General features: G+C 45.2%; 1 protein-coding gene and 1 pseudogene across 26 annotated transcripts; one reads left to right on the forward strand and one right to left on the reverse strand.

Annotated features, from left to right (window-relative positions):
• Positions 1 to 12,860: 12,860 nt before the first annotated feature.
• LOC120707182 lies at positions 12,861 to 15,902 on the forward strand (annotated as a pseudogene).
• On the reverse strand, positions 14,877 to 17,940 carry LOC120707183. Of its 26 annotated transcripts, none has more exons than XM_039992013.1 (5): positions 17,396 to 17,940; positions 17,310 to 17,320; positions 17,126 to 17,207; positions 16,329 to 16,396; positions 14,877 to 15,333 (listed from the first exon to the last, which is right to left on the reverse strand). In XM_039992013.1, exons 1-5 carry the CDS (start codon positions 17,922 to 17,924, stop codon positions 15,328 to 15,330), a joined length of 696 nt encoding a protein of 231 aa, XP_039847947.1. In that variant the 5' UTR covers positions 17,925 to 17,940; the 3' UTR covers positions 14,877 to 15,327. The 26 variants fall into 26 exon arrangements, 6 of the variants coding, with proteins under 6 accessions (XP_039847947.1, XP_039847948.1, XP_039847946.1 ...); XM_039992012.1 differs by having other exon boundaries at positions 15,103 to 15,720; positions 17,396 to 17,933; XM_039992011.1 differs by lacking the exon at positions 14,877 to 15,333 and adding an exon at positions 15,350 to 16,147 and having other exon boundaries at positions 17,396 to 17,934.
• Positions 17,941 to 18,411: the final 471 nt, after the last annotated feature.

Consider the following 18,411-nt stretch of genomic DNA (forward strand, 5'->3'; position numbering starts at 1 on the left):
GCTTATCTCGAGTGGAGGGGCGGCGAGGTGGTCTGGCCACGGGGCCGGCGGGCGGCGGGCGGGGCAAGCTCGCGGCGGCGGCGCTGCTGCGCAGGGGAGAAGGGCGCGCGGTGGTGGTCGAGCTCGTGGAGGTGGAGGGCCGCGCGAGGGCCTACTTATAGGCGGGGTAAGGCGGTGGAGGGAGGGACGCGGTGGCGGCCGGACGGCGGGCATCCCGCGGCCATTAATGGCGCTCGGGGCGTCGCGGAGCTGCGCAATTCGCGACAGCGACGTGACGGCTCGGCAGAGCAGGGCGCGCAGGGTGGGGAGACGAGCACGTGGAGGGGCCCCTGGCGCTGTGCTTGTCGCCGAGCGGGCTCGAGCGGCGAGGCGGCGGCGCTGTGCGAGCAGTGCGGCTCAGCGGGCGGCGCGGCGAGCGGCGCGGCCGCGTGGCGCGCGTGGAGCGCATGGGCGTGCGCGTGGAGCGCGTGGGGCAGACAGACGTGCGCGCGTTCGCGGACGGGATGGGGGGCGGCTCCAAGCCGAGCGGTGCTCGGGAGCGCGCGGCAGAGGAGAGGGAGGAAGGGAGGAGAAGGAGGAAAATGGAAAAATAAAAAATAAAAAGAAAAGGAGGGAGAGAGAGAGCGCGCGCCGGCGATATTCGTGGCGGCGATCACGGAGCCGGTCGGCCACGCGCGCTGCGACGTCCGGTCGGACGGCGACGCACGCGGAGCGAGGAGAAAAAGGGAGATAGAACAGTGATTGAAATCGGGTGTCGGGACAGAGATCTGATGAGTGTTTCGGGGAAATAGGGCTCAGGGGTTTAGGAATGATTGAGCTCAATGATGAAAAGAGTTTTGAAAATTATTTTTAGCGCGTGATTTATTCTGGTAATTTTTTGGGATGTCACACCAAAGAGAAGGGATAAGGTCGTGGTGACTTATGCCCCGGTTAAATCTCAGTATTAGGTCAATGGTCCCTTGGTGGAGTACGTGTTGGCTAGTCAGGTCTAACTAAGGTGGGTAATGGCTTTGTTGGGATCTGCACCGACACTAAGGTGATCATGCTGTGGTACCCCACTTGTGGGCAAAGTTGCATAACTCTGCAGAGTGTAAAACCTATTCGAATAGCCGTGCTCACGGTATTAAGCGAGTTACGGTTTGGTCACACAACTAGACTTTTGGGAGAGATGTTTTCATGGCGTGAGTTGTTTTGGGAAGGTGTCCGGCAGTTGTGCCGTGAGCTACTGCGGATGGGGAGTCCGGCAGTATTAAAACTTGGATCCTTGGTGTAGGATCAACCCCACTCACTGTCCGGATAAGCAAGAAACGGCTTTAAGGAAACTCTTTTAAAAAATAAACCCCTGTATGTGTAAAATCTAGCTTTACTGCAAATAAACCTCAGCCTTATCTTTGGTTTATCCTGTGCATATCTGTGATACCCCCTCCTTGGATGGGGTTGGACTTGTTGAGTACTTCTGTACTCACCCGATATATATTTGTGGTTTTTCTCCAGAAGAAGATCCGGATTTCGTTGTTGAAGACGTTGAGTAGAGGTTGCGTCAGCGCCCAACTTTGCCTGTGGTGTTGGTCCTCTGCAAGATGTTTCTGCTAGCGCATCACTCTGAGCCCGAGCTGGAGACCGTCTGGGTCGTGCTTTGGTGTATTACCGTAGCTGTTTTACTACTTATTATCGTTTGTATCGAGTGTTCGCCTCCTCGGAGGTTTGTACGGTGACTATACCACATGTTGAATAAATGTGTTATCAGCCTCCTGGGACTGATATTTGTATCACATTTAGTCTCTACATATGTGGGGATGCTTCATTAATGTGGACACATCATGGTCATAAAAGTCACAAAAATGAATTCACCATGGTTTAGTCAAAAAAAAAACTACTATGCAAATGTCTGGCCAAAATTGCGAAAATACCAGAACTTAAAAGCATTAGTTTATTTTCTAGTGGAGAGTGCTAGGCACAGCAAAGTAGTTCCTTCAAAAACAAAAAGTATTCATAAACTTTGTGTTGTCACATCATCAAAAAATTTACTCCTAGATATAGAACTTTGTGCTTCAAAATCATGAACTTTTTAATTATAAACATTGCATTCTGAAGTTAGGAACTTTGTACTAGCCTATTATAAACTTTTAAATCTTACATATAAAAATTTTAACCTATATATGGAATATTTTCTATATCTCAACTCTCATATTGCACTTCAAATCCTTTGTACTGAAATGTTACAAACTTACAAATTATAAATATAGAACTTTGGTCTAGCATTCAAACTATGGGTATAAAGTAAAGAATTTTAGCCCCGACACAAACTTTGTACCCCCATGTTTAGAAATTCTTACTCTTAGATCTAGAACTTTATAGTCACATATCCAATAATTTGTTCTCATATGTCCAATATTTTCTTGTAAAGTTTGTACACCTCTAGGTTTCAAATGATATGAAGGGAACATTGCACAACAAATACAAAATTCTTAAAAACTTATACACCAAAAAAAAATTATGCATCCACAACCTTGAAAAAATAACAAAAAATAGAATTACATTGATAACTTTCTACATTCTAGGCCTTCTAATCACCAAACTCTGTGCATATTGGACATTTGTACTAGCACAATTCAAACATTATACTCTTACATATAAACCTTTTATTCTAATCTTTACATTTTATATTAAGGGGATTACTGCTTGCACATTTCAAAACATTGTACTTCTGGATAAAAAAAACTTTGTAACTCCAAACTTTGCACTATGAATATATGTAACTATGTACTGCCAGATTGTAAAATATGCACTCCACACTGCAAAAATTTACGTTTGACTTTTAAAGCTCTACAAATGGCGCTTGATAGTAGAATCTTGAAAGCTTTTGACTCTTATATGAAAAACTTTTATAGAATACCTAGCTTCAAATGCACATATTTGAAAACATAATACATATTCATATTTGTGAAAAAAACTATGGAGCATATAAACATCACATGTCCAAACTTATAAAGTTTCAGTCTAAAACTCGAAACTGACTACTTGAAAACTTTGAACACAACTACTGAGAACTTGCAGATCATGTATATGAAAAATTTAGAAGTGCGGTGTACCCCCCCCCCCATGATGCAGGGGACCGAAGTGCGACGGAGCTCGACGCGGCTGCCTCCTCGACTCCAGCGTACCCCCATGGGAACGAAGCGCGGCGGAGTTCGGCGCGGCTGCCTCCTTGTCTCCGGTGTACTGCCCCATGCAGCAGGCGAAACGGAGGCGCGGCGAGCTCGGTGCAGCTTCCGCTTACTTCTCGTGCATACTCTGTCTCGGCGCAGATGAATCGCACGGCAAGCGCGGCGCGTGACGTCGAGATCAACGTGGGTCTCTATCGATTCGCCGCCTTGTGTCCCTCAAATCCAGCGATTGGATCCCCTTCACCTGCACCTCAAGGCTAAAGGAAGGGGAAAGGGGAATAAAACAGAACGGGACTAGAATTTTCGAAAATGACGGTAGAATTCGAAACGGTAGAAACTGGGAAGCCAGCCACCGTCTCCATCTCTAAGCAGTAGAAACACGTGGCTGCCGTTCGCTGCAATCGCTTGTGGCGCGCGCTCTATAAGAAATCTGATAGGAACCGCGCGGCCTCACCGATCCACGGCAATAAATTATTGTGATTCTTTTAGCAATAAATATGCATCTCTATCACTAGAAATAAGAAAGGGGCCACCGTTCGCTGTAGCCGCTGGTGGCGCACGCGCGCTCTATAAGAAAATCGGAGGCCGCCTCGCACGTCTGCTGCGTCCAGCCGTCCACCCACTGTCCACAGCCTGCTATCTTTTTGTGTGCGGAAACCAGCAGCTCCCTCGTGAAAATCATTAGCTAGCCGCTGCAAGCTAACCTGCTTTCTTCTTCTTCTTCTTTTGAAAAGAAGACCTGCTTTCTTTTAATGCGTGAGGATCAACGGCATCACCGAGCAAGGGATAAAGTAATCAAGTATTTTATCTGTTATTATTTCATCTTTCTTGGGTATTTTATTATTTTGCTAAATAGTTTTTTTACTTTAGGATATTAAATTAATATGGTCAACATTTTAAGATACTATATTTAACATTTATTCAAATCTAGTCCATCAATTTTAGTAAAATGGTTTAACATTTAATGTGGAAATGTTGAAGCACTACATCACTGATGTTGAATTAGTACGTACAAAATGTTGTCTTTTGGGGAAAATAAAATATATTCATATTTGATCTTGTTTTGTTGTATAAGTTGTAAGTAATAGCATAGTTCAAACGGAATACAAAACACATTTGTGTTTGAGAGAAAAAATAAAATCAAAATATTAGATTCAAAAGAGATTTCGGGCTTGTTTGAATCGAGACCTGGCAGGTGGCTCGCTGGCCAGTCAGCCATCTTAGCCTTAGTCGATCAAAATCAACACCTGGGAGCGCTGCCTGGCCCAGGCAGCTTTGCCGAGGCTCAAACCAAATAGCCCCTTCATCCCGTCACTCCTCCATAGCAGCCAACCGGACGCTGACATGTGTCCTACTCCCCCCACCTATAAGATAGCCGCACGCTCGCTACTTCCTCACTGGTTTGATTTGGTCCACTTATTCTACTCGCACCGATCTCAAACATGAGAAGATCAATAACAAAAATTTTATCCGAAAGATGTATAGGATCCTCGGTCTGATGGCCCTAAACCGACCCATTCGAAAAAAAAGCCCAATCCAACCCGGTCCGGTTGGGCAGCCTCGGGCCTGTACTTCTAGCCCGAAGAGAATTTCGGGGCGGCTTTTTCTTTTTTATATTTTTTAAAAATAAAAATTTCAAAAATATATGTCCATTTGAAATATTTCAAAAATACCCCCGGTCGCCCCCCATAGGGCGACAGGCCTTAAGTGTAATTTTTTTTTCTTCAAATTCGCAACGAGGTCCCTGGAAAAAAAGGGCATGTCGCCCCCCCCCCCCCCCCACGGGCGACAGGGCCTGTCGCCCGTTGGGGGGGGCGACAGGGTCCCCTCCCCCTATATAAGCCCTGGCCGCCATATGCCGCCATTCCCTTTGTCATTTGAGCCAAAAAATTCAGGAAAAAAGAGATGGGTGATGAGAAGAAAAACGGCGAAGCTCTGCCGAATTGCGTACTTGTGATCTACCGGTAACTTCCGTACGAATCCATTGATATTGTATAACAATTAAATTTAATTAGCGGATTAGCTGAATTAGATTTGGTGCTTTAGAACACTCGTTTAGTATTACAATTTCAGTACTATTACATACTTGTTTTTAAATTAATTATGAATTAGAATAGAATTATGAAAGTACCTTATTGATATTGCAGCATAAGGCAATGGCTGCCTCCAATTGTGGAGGATTTTCATGGACCGAAGAAAAATCTAGTATAATACTTGATATCATGACCCATCTTGTTATCAGTAAGAAGTTGGATCCGTTAGCGGATGGTACGATAGAGATGGTGTTGTCCAAAGTAGTAGAGTTTAAAGATTTCACATTATTTTGAGGTATTACGACGCAAGATGTAAAGGGACACCTGCTAGAACGTCGGAAGATATACATGAGAGTATGTGAACTAGCGAATCATCCTAATATCATTGGATTCTTACAAAGTTCTTGTAAGATATGGATGCGACCAGAGGTGTATGAGATGCACATTAAGGTAACTCTCATTCAGTTGTAATCTCGTCCGTCATTTCGAATCCATATTTATGAAACAGTAACATTGTTTTTTAATTATATGCTAGGATTACCCCGAGGACACGGAGTTGATTAACAAAACGATACCAAATTTATGTAAATTGGTATGTATCTTCGGTGGACTTATGCCGCAAACTAGACAAAGGAGGCGAATAAGATCTTCGGGTGATAGTACTTGGCCTGCGCAAGAACAGATGCCTGGAGGTTCGTCGAGTCATGCTTTAGCACCTCAACCACCAACTTGTGTTAACTGGAATGACGACATGGATGACTTCATGCCCCCCAAACCATGGCCTCCAACACATGATGTTCCTCCCTCTGTACATGAACCTAGAATCAGAAAGGAGACAAAGGGAAAGGCAAGAGGTTCGTCAAGTCATATTGCACCACCTGCAGCACAAAATTGTGTTAACTGGGATGACGACATGGATGACTTCATGCCCCCCAAACCATGGCCTCCAACACATGATGTTCCTCCCCCTGTACATGAACGTAGATCTAGAAAAGATAAAAAGGGAAAGCCAAGAGGTTCGTCGAGCCATAGTACACCACCTGCAGCACCACCATCTGTCAACTGGGATGACGACCTAGATGATTTCATGCCATGATCTATAACATATGATGTTCATCGGTTTAAGATGTATTCGCATTTAGTATTGTTAATGTTGTATTATGCTTGTATGTTTGTCTCGTACCAAACTTGCATTCACTGGACACGTACATAATGTCGAGTTTGAATCGTACTTAGTCGTAATGGAGCATCGAAGTATAAACATACCATCTATTGTATGTAATGGAAAATACGAGAGTGATCAGAGGCGAACGTTAAAGTGTATAAAAAGCACTAGGGCGTCGGACCCTCTTAGCCCTCTGCTGGGCACGGACATGGCCCTCGGAGCTTTTCATGTGACTAGAATACTATAAAGCACACATTTAATTAATATAACGATAAGAAATAAGAACTAAGAAATGCATTACATAATGTGAACCATCAAATTTTACATCATAAAACAACGATAATGAAACACACATCACACATGCAGTGGCATGGCAGAACCCGTTGCAAACTACGGTAAACAGATTCCGGACTAACCTAACATGCCTTAGGTAATTTAAAAAAACAGAACAAATACAACGATGCAGCAAGTCACTAGCACTAGGGTAGTTCTAGTAGCCGTAGCCCCACGTAGCAAACTGCGTTGAGCCTTCTCCGCAGTATGCACCCATTGCAGGTGGTGCAGGCGGTGGTGCCGGAGGTGCAGGGCCCTTCTTCTTGTGACAAGGACAGTTGCAATAAGGAATAGTGCATGGTTCATCCTGTGAACCGGCAGCATTGCTGGTATCATCAACTTCGTCGTCTTTGTTACCCTCGCTCACTTCCTCATAATGGTTCACCTTGCATTCCAGATCAAAGATCTTTATCTGGAGGTATTCGATGAACTCCTGAACAGAATCAATTGGTGCAGGATCGACCCACCTAGTAAAACCGCAGTTTTCTGGAGCATCGGAAGACTGCAAAACAAATTTCATGTAAAGTGTCTCATTGAAGATAAAGAAATGAAACAACCGAGTATTACCCATGCATGTGGACATTTAAAGAAACGCCGACCGCCATCCATCCCGTCGGTGCACATCTGCACTAAGCAGTCCTCACCATGTCTGCATTTTGGCCACGGTTCGCTACGGTTATCATATTGTCGAAGAGGAGTTTCATTGGTAAATTCACTCTTGTGCTGTGGTGGAAACTCAAACACTGGTTCCGGAAAGGAATCAGGCCTAAGAGGCCCCTCCCATATTATGGGGTCTCCCTTTCTTCCCCTTTTTCCTTTCCTAAAACCGTAGTAATTCTTCCCGCTAGACCCACCTCCAGACATTGGGTATATCTAACCACCCCTAGGGCGTCGGACCCTCTTAGCCCTCTGCTGGGCACGGACATGGCCCTCGAAGTAGGTGAGAACATCCGGAGACCTCACCTGTCGCTCAGGACGCACAAGGGGCTGCGGTGTCTGCTACTGAGAGATCCCAAGTGGTGCTCCTCCTAGCTGTGAATACCCCAAGACATCGGGGTCACCTTGCGCGGCAGGCTCTTCTGGACTCAAGCTGTCGAAGTCGTCTAAGGTGAAGGTCTCGTTATCTGGTCGAAAGGGAAAAGAAGAAGGTCCTGCGCCCTCATCGGGAATGAATACGTACTGTAAACTGTAGGAACCAGGTCTTCGAAGGACCTGCTGCTCGCGGGTGCGGGTTGATCGGACCTGCTTCTTCCACGCAGTCAACCAGGGCAAAACGGGCCTCCAGGTCATCCTTCCACGAGGCCGCCGCCACACGCGGACCTACAGCCTCCCCGTCGATAGGGAGGCCGAGGAGGTAGGCCACGTCCTGCAGCGTAGGAGTCATCTCCCCACACGGGAGGTGGAACGTGTGTGTCTTCGGCCTCCATCTGTCAACGAGCGCCGTCAGGAGGGATCGGTCGAGCTGAATAGGCCCAACCTTGACAAGATGGCTCTGAGTCAGTAGACCGGCCTCACGTAACCTGCAATAAACAAAATTGTCTAAATAAAGGAATACCGACGAATACATAAGTGATAAACAATAATATTTCATTACATACCTGTCACACCAATCGTGGTGTATAGAGATCGCCTCCCCGGGTGGACGAGGACGTAGCACCTCTAGGGCTCGGTGCTCAACAGCTGCAAAGTAAGACCTGTGGCTCGAGTCGATAACTGGGTCTAGCAAGGAGTCCATCTCCATACCTGCATTTTCAAAAATATATGAGAACACATAGGTACATATATGTTTCATACAAACTGAACACATAGGTACAATAATATTTCATTACATACCTGCAATATTTCATTACTACATATTACAAATAATGAAATACAATTGTGGATCATGACACCGAATGCCTTCCACGAGCAATTCTCGCCGATGCTCGTCTGAACGTAGGAGATGCTCCATCTCTGGGATTTCCGGAAGGACCGACGTCAGCAGCATCGTGAAGTGCATTCTGAGGACACTTCTTGTAGTTGTGACCCAATGCTCCACATTGGCTGCAACGCTTTTGTGCCTTGCTTGCTTCCGACTCGTCCATACCATTCCGAATACGACGTGTCTGACGGCGGCCTTTGCCTTTCTTAGTGGCTGGATCAGGAATAAACATCTTATTCTCAGTATCCTGAGTGAAAGGCCCCACAATTCTAATCCCGTATACCTCATGTCCCCAGGTGGATACAGCTGCTTCCTTCCTGAAGTAAGGTGAAAGAAATACTCCTGGCTGCAACGCAGACTCTGCACATGCCGCAATGAGATGGGAGCATGGCAAATGCAATAACTTAGGCTTCATGCAGGAGCAGAAGGCTTTGCCATCTACTGTAATCAAACTCTCCTGTACCACCCTATCTCTACGGATACCATGACCACTTCTATCCTTGCATAGAACCTCAAATCTATGCTCCATTGTACCTGTCGATATGACGCGGTGCAGTTTGGCCTTTTCAATCTTCTCTTGCATATATTGTGTCACTCTTTTGTAAAACTGAATTTGGGGGTTGCTGATGTTTATGCTTGCAGCCGTGTAACGCTCTCACAAATACTTCATGCACCCATACATGATGAACTCAACAATTCCCACAAGAGGAAAGGCACGACAAGAACGCATAACCATATTGACACACTCTGCATGGTTCGTTGTCTGAATACCATACCGTATTCCGTTGGTATCATACATGAATGACCATTTCTCCTTATGTGCACCTCGAATCCAGTGTGAAAATGGCTTCTCAATTGAATCCCTAGCCTCTGCAGCCTGACTCGTGCCTGCTCCTGATGCCTTTACCTTCACTAGCTCTGCAGTCAACTGATCAAGCATCTGCCATAATGCATTGAATTTTCTCTATTGATTTTGGGTGTACAACCTTTTAAACAGGTTCTTAAGATCCTTGTTCTTGAAGTGGTCATAGAAGTTTGCACTCATATGCCTAATGCACCACCTGTTTTGGACATCGGGCCACAATGGAGGCGTTGTCGCAGTTCCACGTTGCAATTTCAGTATTGATTGCAGCAGACCTGCATGCCTATCACTAATAAGGCACACATCTGGACGTGCAGCAACAACATGAATCTTCACTCGTTCAAGGAACCAATACCAACTGTCTATGTTCTCATTCTCAACAAATGCAAATGCGAGCGGAACTATTTGGTTGTTGCAATCTACACCGATTGCGGTGAGTATCTGACCTTTATACCTTCCAGTCAAAAATGTGCCATCAATGCAGATCACCGGAAGACAAAACTGAAATGCTCTAACACAAGCACCTATGCAAAAGAAGGCTCGTTGCATAATTCTTTGTCCCCTAGTCACGGCTGGTACGAGGTATGTGTCATAAAAGCTTCTAGGATTTCTAGCAGCAACCTGGGATAACATACGAGGTAGGTTATCATATGATGCCTCGTATGTGCCGAACCGCATCTCGAACACCCTTTGTTTAGCCCGCCATGCCTTCAAATAACTGATGCTGTACTAGTAAGTCTGCTCAATGTGTCGAACAATCATTTTTGGCTCATAATTTAGGTTGTCCATAATAAACCCATATATTTGCTTTGCAACAAAGTCGCAAGATATATTGCGATGCGAGGAAAGAACTTCTGACAGCAAACAAGTGTGCTCTGTCACAATGGAACATTTTCAGTTTGACTTCCATTTTCCCTTGAATGTATGTACTCGCCATGGACATCAATCATTCACACACTTCACCTCATATTCTTTACTGCCAGACTTTACGACTCTGAATTCTCGTTTCAATGATATTGCCCATAGTCTCACAGCATCTTTTACGGCTTCAATGTTTGGATATGTTGCACCTTGCACTACCTCATTCCCTCTGTACTCCCACTCCTGATTTCGTACATCTTCTGCGACATGACTGCCAAAACCAAGCTCATTCCACTCTTTTGGCAAATAGTACTGCTCGTCATCAAATGAGCCCTCATATTCTTCCATCTCTATTGCGGTTTGGTCTTCTGCCTCCATTTCGTCGACAATGCTATGTATCCTCTCTCTCCCTCATCAGCAAGGCACTGTGGTCCCATGTTTTGGTTCTCTGTCTCTTCTGACTCATCTTGCTCAACATAATTGGTCTCTCTTCGAATACTCGGAGTTCCTTGATCTACACAATGTTGGATTTCATTTTGTGTCTTCTCCCGGATTTGAACAAGAATGGCCAGAGGCCACCCACGCTCTAGAGCTGCTTGCATGTACTTCTGCCAGTCATCAGTGCTGTGTATCATCATCAATTCCCATAATTCACTTTCTACCTCCCAATTAACAAGAGATTGGACGGTGATCACATGTGTCAACGGATCAACACGGAACCCACGCTGCAGCCACTTACATATGGAACCAAAACTCCTTTCCAGATGTTTATCTATGGCGCTAGATGTGCACTTAAAGGCAGAAAGATCTACTCCATTTGGCCCATACATAACATTGTAGTCACCATAAAATACTTGAAACTGCATCTTGCTCGACATATCTGTATATCACATAATACTTATCGAGTTATACTCTTTACTTTACTACTTTATTCAATAATCCATAAAAACTAAGTATGAAATTCAACTACAACATATAAATATTCATAACTACGTGATGACACTCAAATTCTATACTACATATGCCAAATTCTATTCTAAATCATAATTAATTTATAAACACGTCCCTAATAGTACTGCAATTGTAATAATAAATGCATAGTACTAATTTTCTAAACTAATTTACTACTACGTAACTACAAACTAAAGTATCATTAAACTCCTACTTAAATGGTTCTACTATAGCACTAATTAAATTAAATTACTCACCCCTACTTAAATTACTCCTACTTAAATGCGTAGTACTTAAATAAAAAAAATTATATAAACTAAATGTACTAACCTGCAGATCACAAGTGCTGAATCCGGCAGGGCTTCGCCGCTTCCCTTCTCCTCACCTCTCTCTTTTTTTCTATATTTTTGGTGGAATTTTCGGGCTCAAATGAGGAGAGAAGGGGGGTTGGAGCTTATATAGGGGGGTTGCCCCGGTCGCCCGTGGGGGGCGACAGGCCCCCCCTGTCGCCTGCAGAGGGGCGACAGGCCCCCCTGCCGCGCCCGTGGGCCGGGCCCAGCGGTCGCCCGAGGGGGGGGCGACAGGCCCCCTATCGCCCGTGGGGGGCGACAGACCCTTTTTTTCAGGGACATCGTTGCAAATTTGAAGAAAAAAATTACACTTAGGGCCTGTCGCCCTATGGGGGTGACCGGGAGATATTTTTGAAATATTTCAAAACGGACATATATTTTTGAAATTTTTATTTTTAAAAAATATAAAAAAGAAAAAAGCGCAATTTCGGGTCGGGCACCGGCTGTAATTTTAACCTGCGGGCCGACCCGACGGCCTGAAAACCCCTACCATCCATTAAATTCCTACAAGCCCAGAGAAAATCTAGTGGCCCAGCCCAACATAGATTGATGTCCCCACATCCCATGAGGCCACGATGGCCACCGAATCCTCTCGACCTCCCCCGTCTTCTTGCTAATCGCACAAGGTGCTCCGCCTCCGCGCGCTCAATTCCGGCGTTTGCGCGTGGAGCCGTGGATCACTGGACTCCCCCAATCGCCGTCTTCTCCAACAGCACCCAGGCCACCCCCGTCTTGCATATGCTCCAGCAGCCAAGCCACCGGCGACAAGAACAGCAACGAGCTAATTTCGCTGGCGACGTTGAGCGGGGGCGGATGAGGTGTCGGGTCATCGGGTCGACCCGTGGGCCGTCGGGCCGTGCAACGGGCGGGCACGGGCCACGATTTCCAACCCGATGCTTGGGTTCGGGTAGGCACGGGCCCAAAAAAAGTGTCAGATTTTTTCAGATCCGATCTGACTCGGACTTTTTTTTATTCCTCAGATCTGGAGTACAAATTGTAGTATTTGAACACACGCTCAACACACACAACACACAACCCACACACCTCACACACATCTCTAAGGCGCACGCTAGACCTAAATTTTTACACAGAGACACGCATACAATATATTCACGAAGACCAGGCTTCGTTTAGCGACGAGAACATCGCCTCCTATTGTGCTGCATACGTGTATGAGGATACAACCGCACAAATCGGGAATAAATCTCCTGGTGGGCACCAGGCGTCTAAGCACGGCTTCGAAAGCGGCGGGCAGGGAGCACACCGGCTTCTCTTGCCAGCTGAGCTACGCCTCAGTCCCAAACCCAACTCGGGCTTTGATCAGGTATAGCAGGAAGAACTGCACTTCAATCGGATTGCCGCCCTGCTATTATTTCCTCCCGAACTCGCCTGCTTCGCGAGTTCGCCGTGGTCGACGCTGCTCTTGCCGCGGCCGGGACCGTGGTCGACGCCAGAGCCCTCCAAATAGGATCCCCACCGGGGGCGCAAGGTCGCCGCCGACAGCCAGGCATGGCCCACCCGCTCGTCTCATCCAAAGATGCCCACAATCCCCGTGAGCGCCTCTCTTTTCCTGAATTACTACTTCCGCATTGTTGTGAATTGAGATTCGCAGTAATGATTTGCCCTCGAGGTTATCTTCGAATTGTTGACTCCATGTTTCTGAACAGCTACTCCGGTACTGAGAGTGGTGGTAGCGAACAAGCATGGCGAGAATCTTGTGGGGATGCTGCACCACGCAGGTTCGAACAAGGTTGTAAAGTTTTAAATAGCCAGCCAGCTATAGCTGCCGCTATCTTCCACTATAGTCTTTTTGGAGAGCTACCGCTAGGAGAAATAGCCCGCTATAGCCGGCTATAGCCCGCTATATCTGGCTATAGCTTCCGCTATCAGCATTTTAGGATCATTGCCGCTAAATGTCATAGCCCGCTATTTAAAACATTGACTTGTAGTCCTGTGCCATGGCTTCGTGGCTTGCAAGGTACATGGACTTGTCATTATCTGACGGAGAAGCTTTACCTCAGTCTCCTCAACACATGGTTGCTTAGCTTAGAATGTTGCATGTTTTAATGCAAATTGTAGAAAACTAAACCTCTTTTTTTAGGAGCTTGCATATATTGTTTCTTGATCTAATAAATGTGATGATTATTTTCAGGATGATAGCATCATGATTGATCTTGCGACTGCATTGACAAAGCAAGGGATTGGGGCCTTTCACTTTGATTTCAGTGGAAATGGGTAAGTTTGCATGTGGAATTTTGGATCTACCTGATGCTTACCGTTACTCACTATGTATATCACCGCAATATCACTTCAATTTCAGATTTTACTTGTATCTTAGACCTGCATTTTTTGAGCATATGGAGACCCTTCTCCAGAGAAATAAACATACAAACATTTGTGCGATCTTCTTTGTCTTTGCATTCAAACTGTTTGAAATGGTATTGCTTGGTACATTGTTTTGTACTGTCTATTTTTTTAAGTTTGATAACAAAACCTGGTCCATAGCTGCATTCAAATGATGCCTTTGATCATGCTTTTTAGAGAAAGTGAAGGTGAATTCCAGTACGGCAACTACAGGAAGGAGGCTGATGACTTGCATTCTGTTGTATCATATCTTCACCAGGAGAAGTATGATGTAACAGCAATTGTTGGTCACAGCAAAGGTGGGTTGTAGTCGTCCTCTACTTTGTGTTTCTATAATTGTGTAATCTTTTGTTTTCGTTTTAAAGTTGTTGCTCCATTAATCCGTTATTGAACATAGGTAGAAAAACAATGTATTAAGTTCAACAAGAACTTGTATAGGAGTCAGACCTTTAAACCTTGCTGCATACCTGTACATAAGCACGTGCAGCATTATGAGTTCAGAAAAAAAAATATGGTGCAGCTTCAGTGACTTGGCATTCAAATAGACTTTTATCAATTTAGTTTTCATATTACTAGATGCTAAGTTTTCATACTTTGTCTAGTCTCATCTCTCCAAAAGCAAGTTGTAGCCACTGCAGCTATCATTCTGTCTAGGCAATTTGGAGAAGTCACTGAACTTATCTCTTTACCTTCAGGTGGAAGTGTGGTGGTTCTATATGCCTCTATCTACGGCGATGTTCCCAATTTCCCATGGTTGTTAACCTTTCTGGTCGATTTTATTTGGAGAAAGGAGTTGAAGAGCGTCTAGGCAAAGAATTTATGGATAGAATAAACAAAGAAGGTTACATTGACGTCGTGAACAAATCAGGTAAGGGAACATTAGAGCCTTTTATATGCATAGCTACTTATTTTCTTAACAACTCTTATATGCCAATATGTAGCTTATTTCTCTTTCATGGATAGCTACTGACCGTTTGTTCATTCCAATGAAGGAATAGTTTTGTACAAAGTAACAAAAGAGAGCCTGATGGAACGATTGAACACTGATATGCATGCAGCATGTCTTTCCATCAGCAAGGAATGCAGGTTAAGAAATTAGTTTAAGCATCATTTCCCTTCATACTAATACATTTTAAGCAACCGGCAACATACAGTATCATGTTAAACTTGTCATCTCCATGCATTTTATAGAACTCAAAGTACTTCATTTCCTGCATGTTTGGCTAAGTGTACGCATGCGCTAGAACAAAATTGTCCTCATGCAATTGTTGATCAACTCTTTTTCCAGGTTCTTCACAATTCATGGTTCAGCTGATAAGATCATACCTGTGGAAGATGCATATGAGTTTGCAAGGCTTATACCGAACCACAAACTGCATGTCATTAAGAGAGCAAATCATGGCTATACTTCTCATCGTAAACAACTCTGTGATGCTATAATAAACTGCATCACATCCGAGGTACAGAGAAACTGCAATTCGCCTGTAACTCCCTTGGTAATAAGTGCTTCTGCGATCTGTCTCACCACTTGCTATTTCTTTGTGCAGGCAGGGAACGCCCCACCGCAGAGCAGAGCAGAGCAGAGCAACCCCCGCACTACATCCTTCCAGATCTCCCCTTCGTGCCTCAGTTACCTTTAACAGACTGACTCTTAGGTCAATTTTTTAGTCGTACGAGTCCTAGGTACTGTTGAGCTTGAAAGTGACATAGGCCCTGGAGAACATTAGAGGTACCAGAAAGTAGAAAGAAAGCCAAGTTCAGATGTGGAAATCAATGAAGAACTCGAATTCCTACACCCTCTCAAACTGTTCAGTAGGATGATTGTAGACATGACTTTTCATAGATGATTATAGCTCCGTGTGTATCAGAACATCCCATCTCCTCGGGGTTGCCTTTGTGTCCACTCTGGTTCTTTTCGCACTATGGCTCTATGCAAGAATGGGGCAAGATGGAATTGTTTGGCACAATGCCATGTCTATGCTGCTGGGTCTCTAGAGCACATAGATACGTATGATCAAAACCAATGCTCCGAAGAAAAGGGAACAGTAAAATGAAATCCTAACTTTTGTGTCCTGTCTTTGAAGTTTGAAGAGATTTCGGCAACCCTTGTAGCGCCTAGTATCCATGACCTGTAGCAGACCTATCTATATGATTTTTAATTATTGATGATCAAAGTTTAAATAAAAATTTTGATTTGGGAGAAAGCTAAATGCAAGACTTGTCTTTACATCAGGAGTAGTGTCATGGGAGTGTCAGGAGATTTATCTAGTTAAATGGAAAAGCCATATTAAAATTTGACAAGCTGATCAAAGATCACTTACGGCGAGTGTCATGTCAGGGGGCGAGCACAAGCGGCGGCACACACCCACAACCAGGAGGCTGACGGCGCCTGTGAAGGGATGAAGCGTGAATCATAATCTAACACTCATATACATGGATTTAGCTAAGTATTCAGTATTAACACAAGGAGGTCATGTGTTTTCTGCAAGTACAAAGCTAACAATTTTTTTTGTGTGTGTGTGGTTGGGGGGAAAGGCTATATTGTTGTTGTTGTTTGGTTGGGGGGCGGGTGGTGTCCTAGAAGGCAAATTAAATATTAAATAGCAAGAAAATGTCAGCTATTTGGTTTTCAGTTAAGGTGCACAGTTTAATTCTGCAACGAACATGAAATCACTGATACTTTACGCTTTTCAGCAAAGTTCAAGAAAATAAAATAGCATTGAGACACAACTACTTAAAGTACTATCATTTACCTGGCTGCAAGTATTATATTATTGGATGGAAAAAATAAGCCGATTCGTAAGCAGATCACACTGGCTATTTATATTTACAATTCCACATAATTTAGGCCAACGTCAATTTGCTGGTGATAAGCAAGAAGTGGTCACATCCAATGGACCAGTTCTAGTATGCAATGAACTCATTCAGATTTGAATGCTCATTCATGCTATATAAACAAGACATTCATGCACAGTACTTAGAAAGTCACCAATAATGCAAATGATAGATACCTGTAGTTGTGGTTTGCCAATGCAGACTTCACACACACACACACACACACACACACACACACACACACACACACACCACAAATTAATTTCATCAAAATCCAGCTAACCATGGTGAAGAGGTAGGAACGGCGCTCGGTTGGTGCGGCCTCCGGGTGGGGAGCGCACCTGCCCGGGCTCGAACCCGAGGCGCTGCACCGCCGTTTAAGCCTCCGTGAGGCCGGGGGGATCGGCTCCCCTTTCTCCAAAAAAAAAAAGAGGTAGGAACGGAGCAGAGCAGATGAACGGACTAACCTGAAATGCGACTGAATTAAGGAGAGATAAATAATCTCATTAGCTACCTAAATCAAGAAACAATAGCGGCATGGACAGAAATGTACCTGTCAAGTAACGAGCCTTACGAGGTCGCTGCTTCGTTCTGAAGCCTCTCCACATTCCCCTCGGATACAGATGCAGTTCATCAAATCTGAGACAAGATCCTCGCAAGATGGGCAAGGAAGGGGCTGCACGAGCATGGAGCAAGCATACCTCCCGCCGCCCGTAGTGACGAGATGTGCCCGCAGGCGGCTGCCTGCCCTTTCGGCCGCGCCTCACAGACGCGAAGCTGCGTGACGGCGCCAAGCCGTTGCCCGCCACGTAGCCCAGGCACGACGCGGAGGACGCCCACAACCAGGAGGCCGACCGCGGCCGGCGGCGCCCGTGGAAACGCACGAAGCAAGGCCCGCGGTGGCGCAACAAGAATGAGTTGCCGGTGCCGCCTGCAGTCCGGCGGCGACCTGGAAGGGAACAGCCGAGGGGCTCTAGTGGCCTCGACAAGGACGGGCGGCGGCAGGCAGCAGATGCGATCGGCGCCAGATGCACGAGGGGGGAGGGGCTAAAATGCAAAAAAAATCTAAAAATTCTTCTCATTTTTTATTAAGTAACCAATGACAATGTTACCCTTTCTAATAGACGGTTTATTCGTTTGATGAAGGAATAACAATATTGTGCTCCACTCTTGTTTGATGAAGGAATATTCGTTTTAGTTGGAAGCACAGCACATCACATTGCTTTATTCAATCAATCATATCAAGAAAGAAAGAACCAAAAAGTTGACAACGGGCCAACGGTGTTTAAAATTAAAACTGATGAGAGAGTAAAATGTTGTAAAACATCACACGGAAATAAAGCACGCACACCTCCCTCCTGGAATGGGTGATGATGGGTGGACTGGACATAGCACGAACACGTCCCTCACAAGCTATGGGCAGACTCCAAGGGGCCAATATGCCATTGCAACATGCACCTGTACTACCTAAGGGGCAAACAGCATTTGGTGTCAAGCAATCCTGCACCTGCAGAAGCTTTCTTGCTCCGTCAACGCCGGACCAGTGCGCAGCCGAGGCAGTCTCTCTCT

Source organism: Panicum virgatum, chromosome 5K (genome assembly GCF_016808335.1).
Source record: "Panicum virgatum strain AP13 chromosome 5K, P.virgatum_v5, whole genome shotgun sequence".
Lineage (NCBI taxonomy): Eukaryota > Viridiplantae > Streptophyta > Magnoliopsida > Poales > Poaceae > Panicum > Panicum virgatum.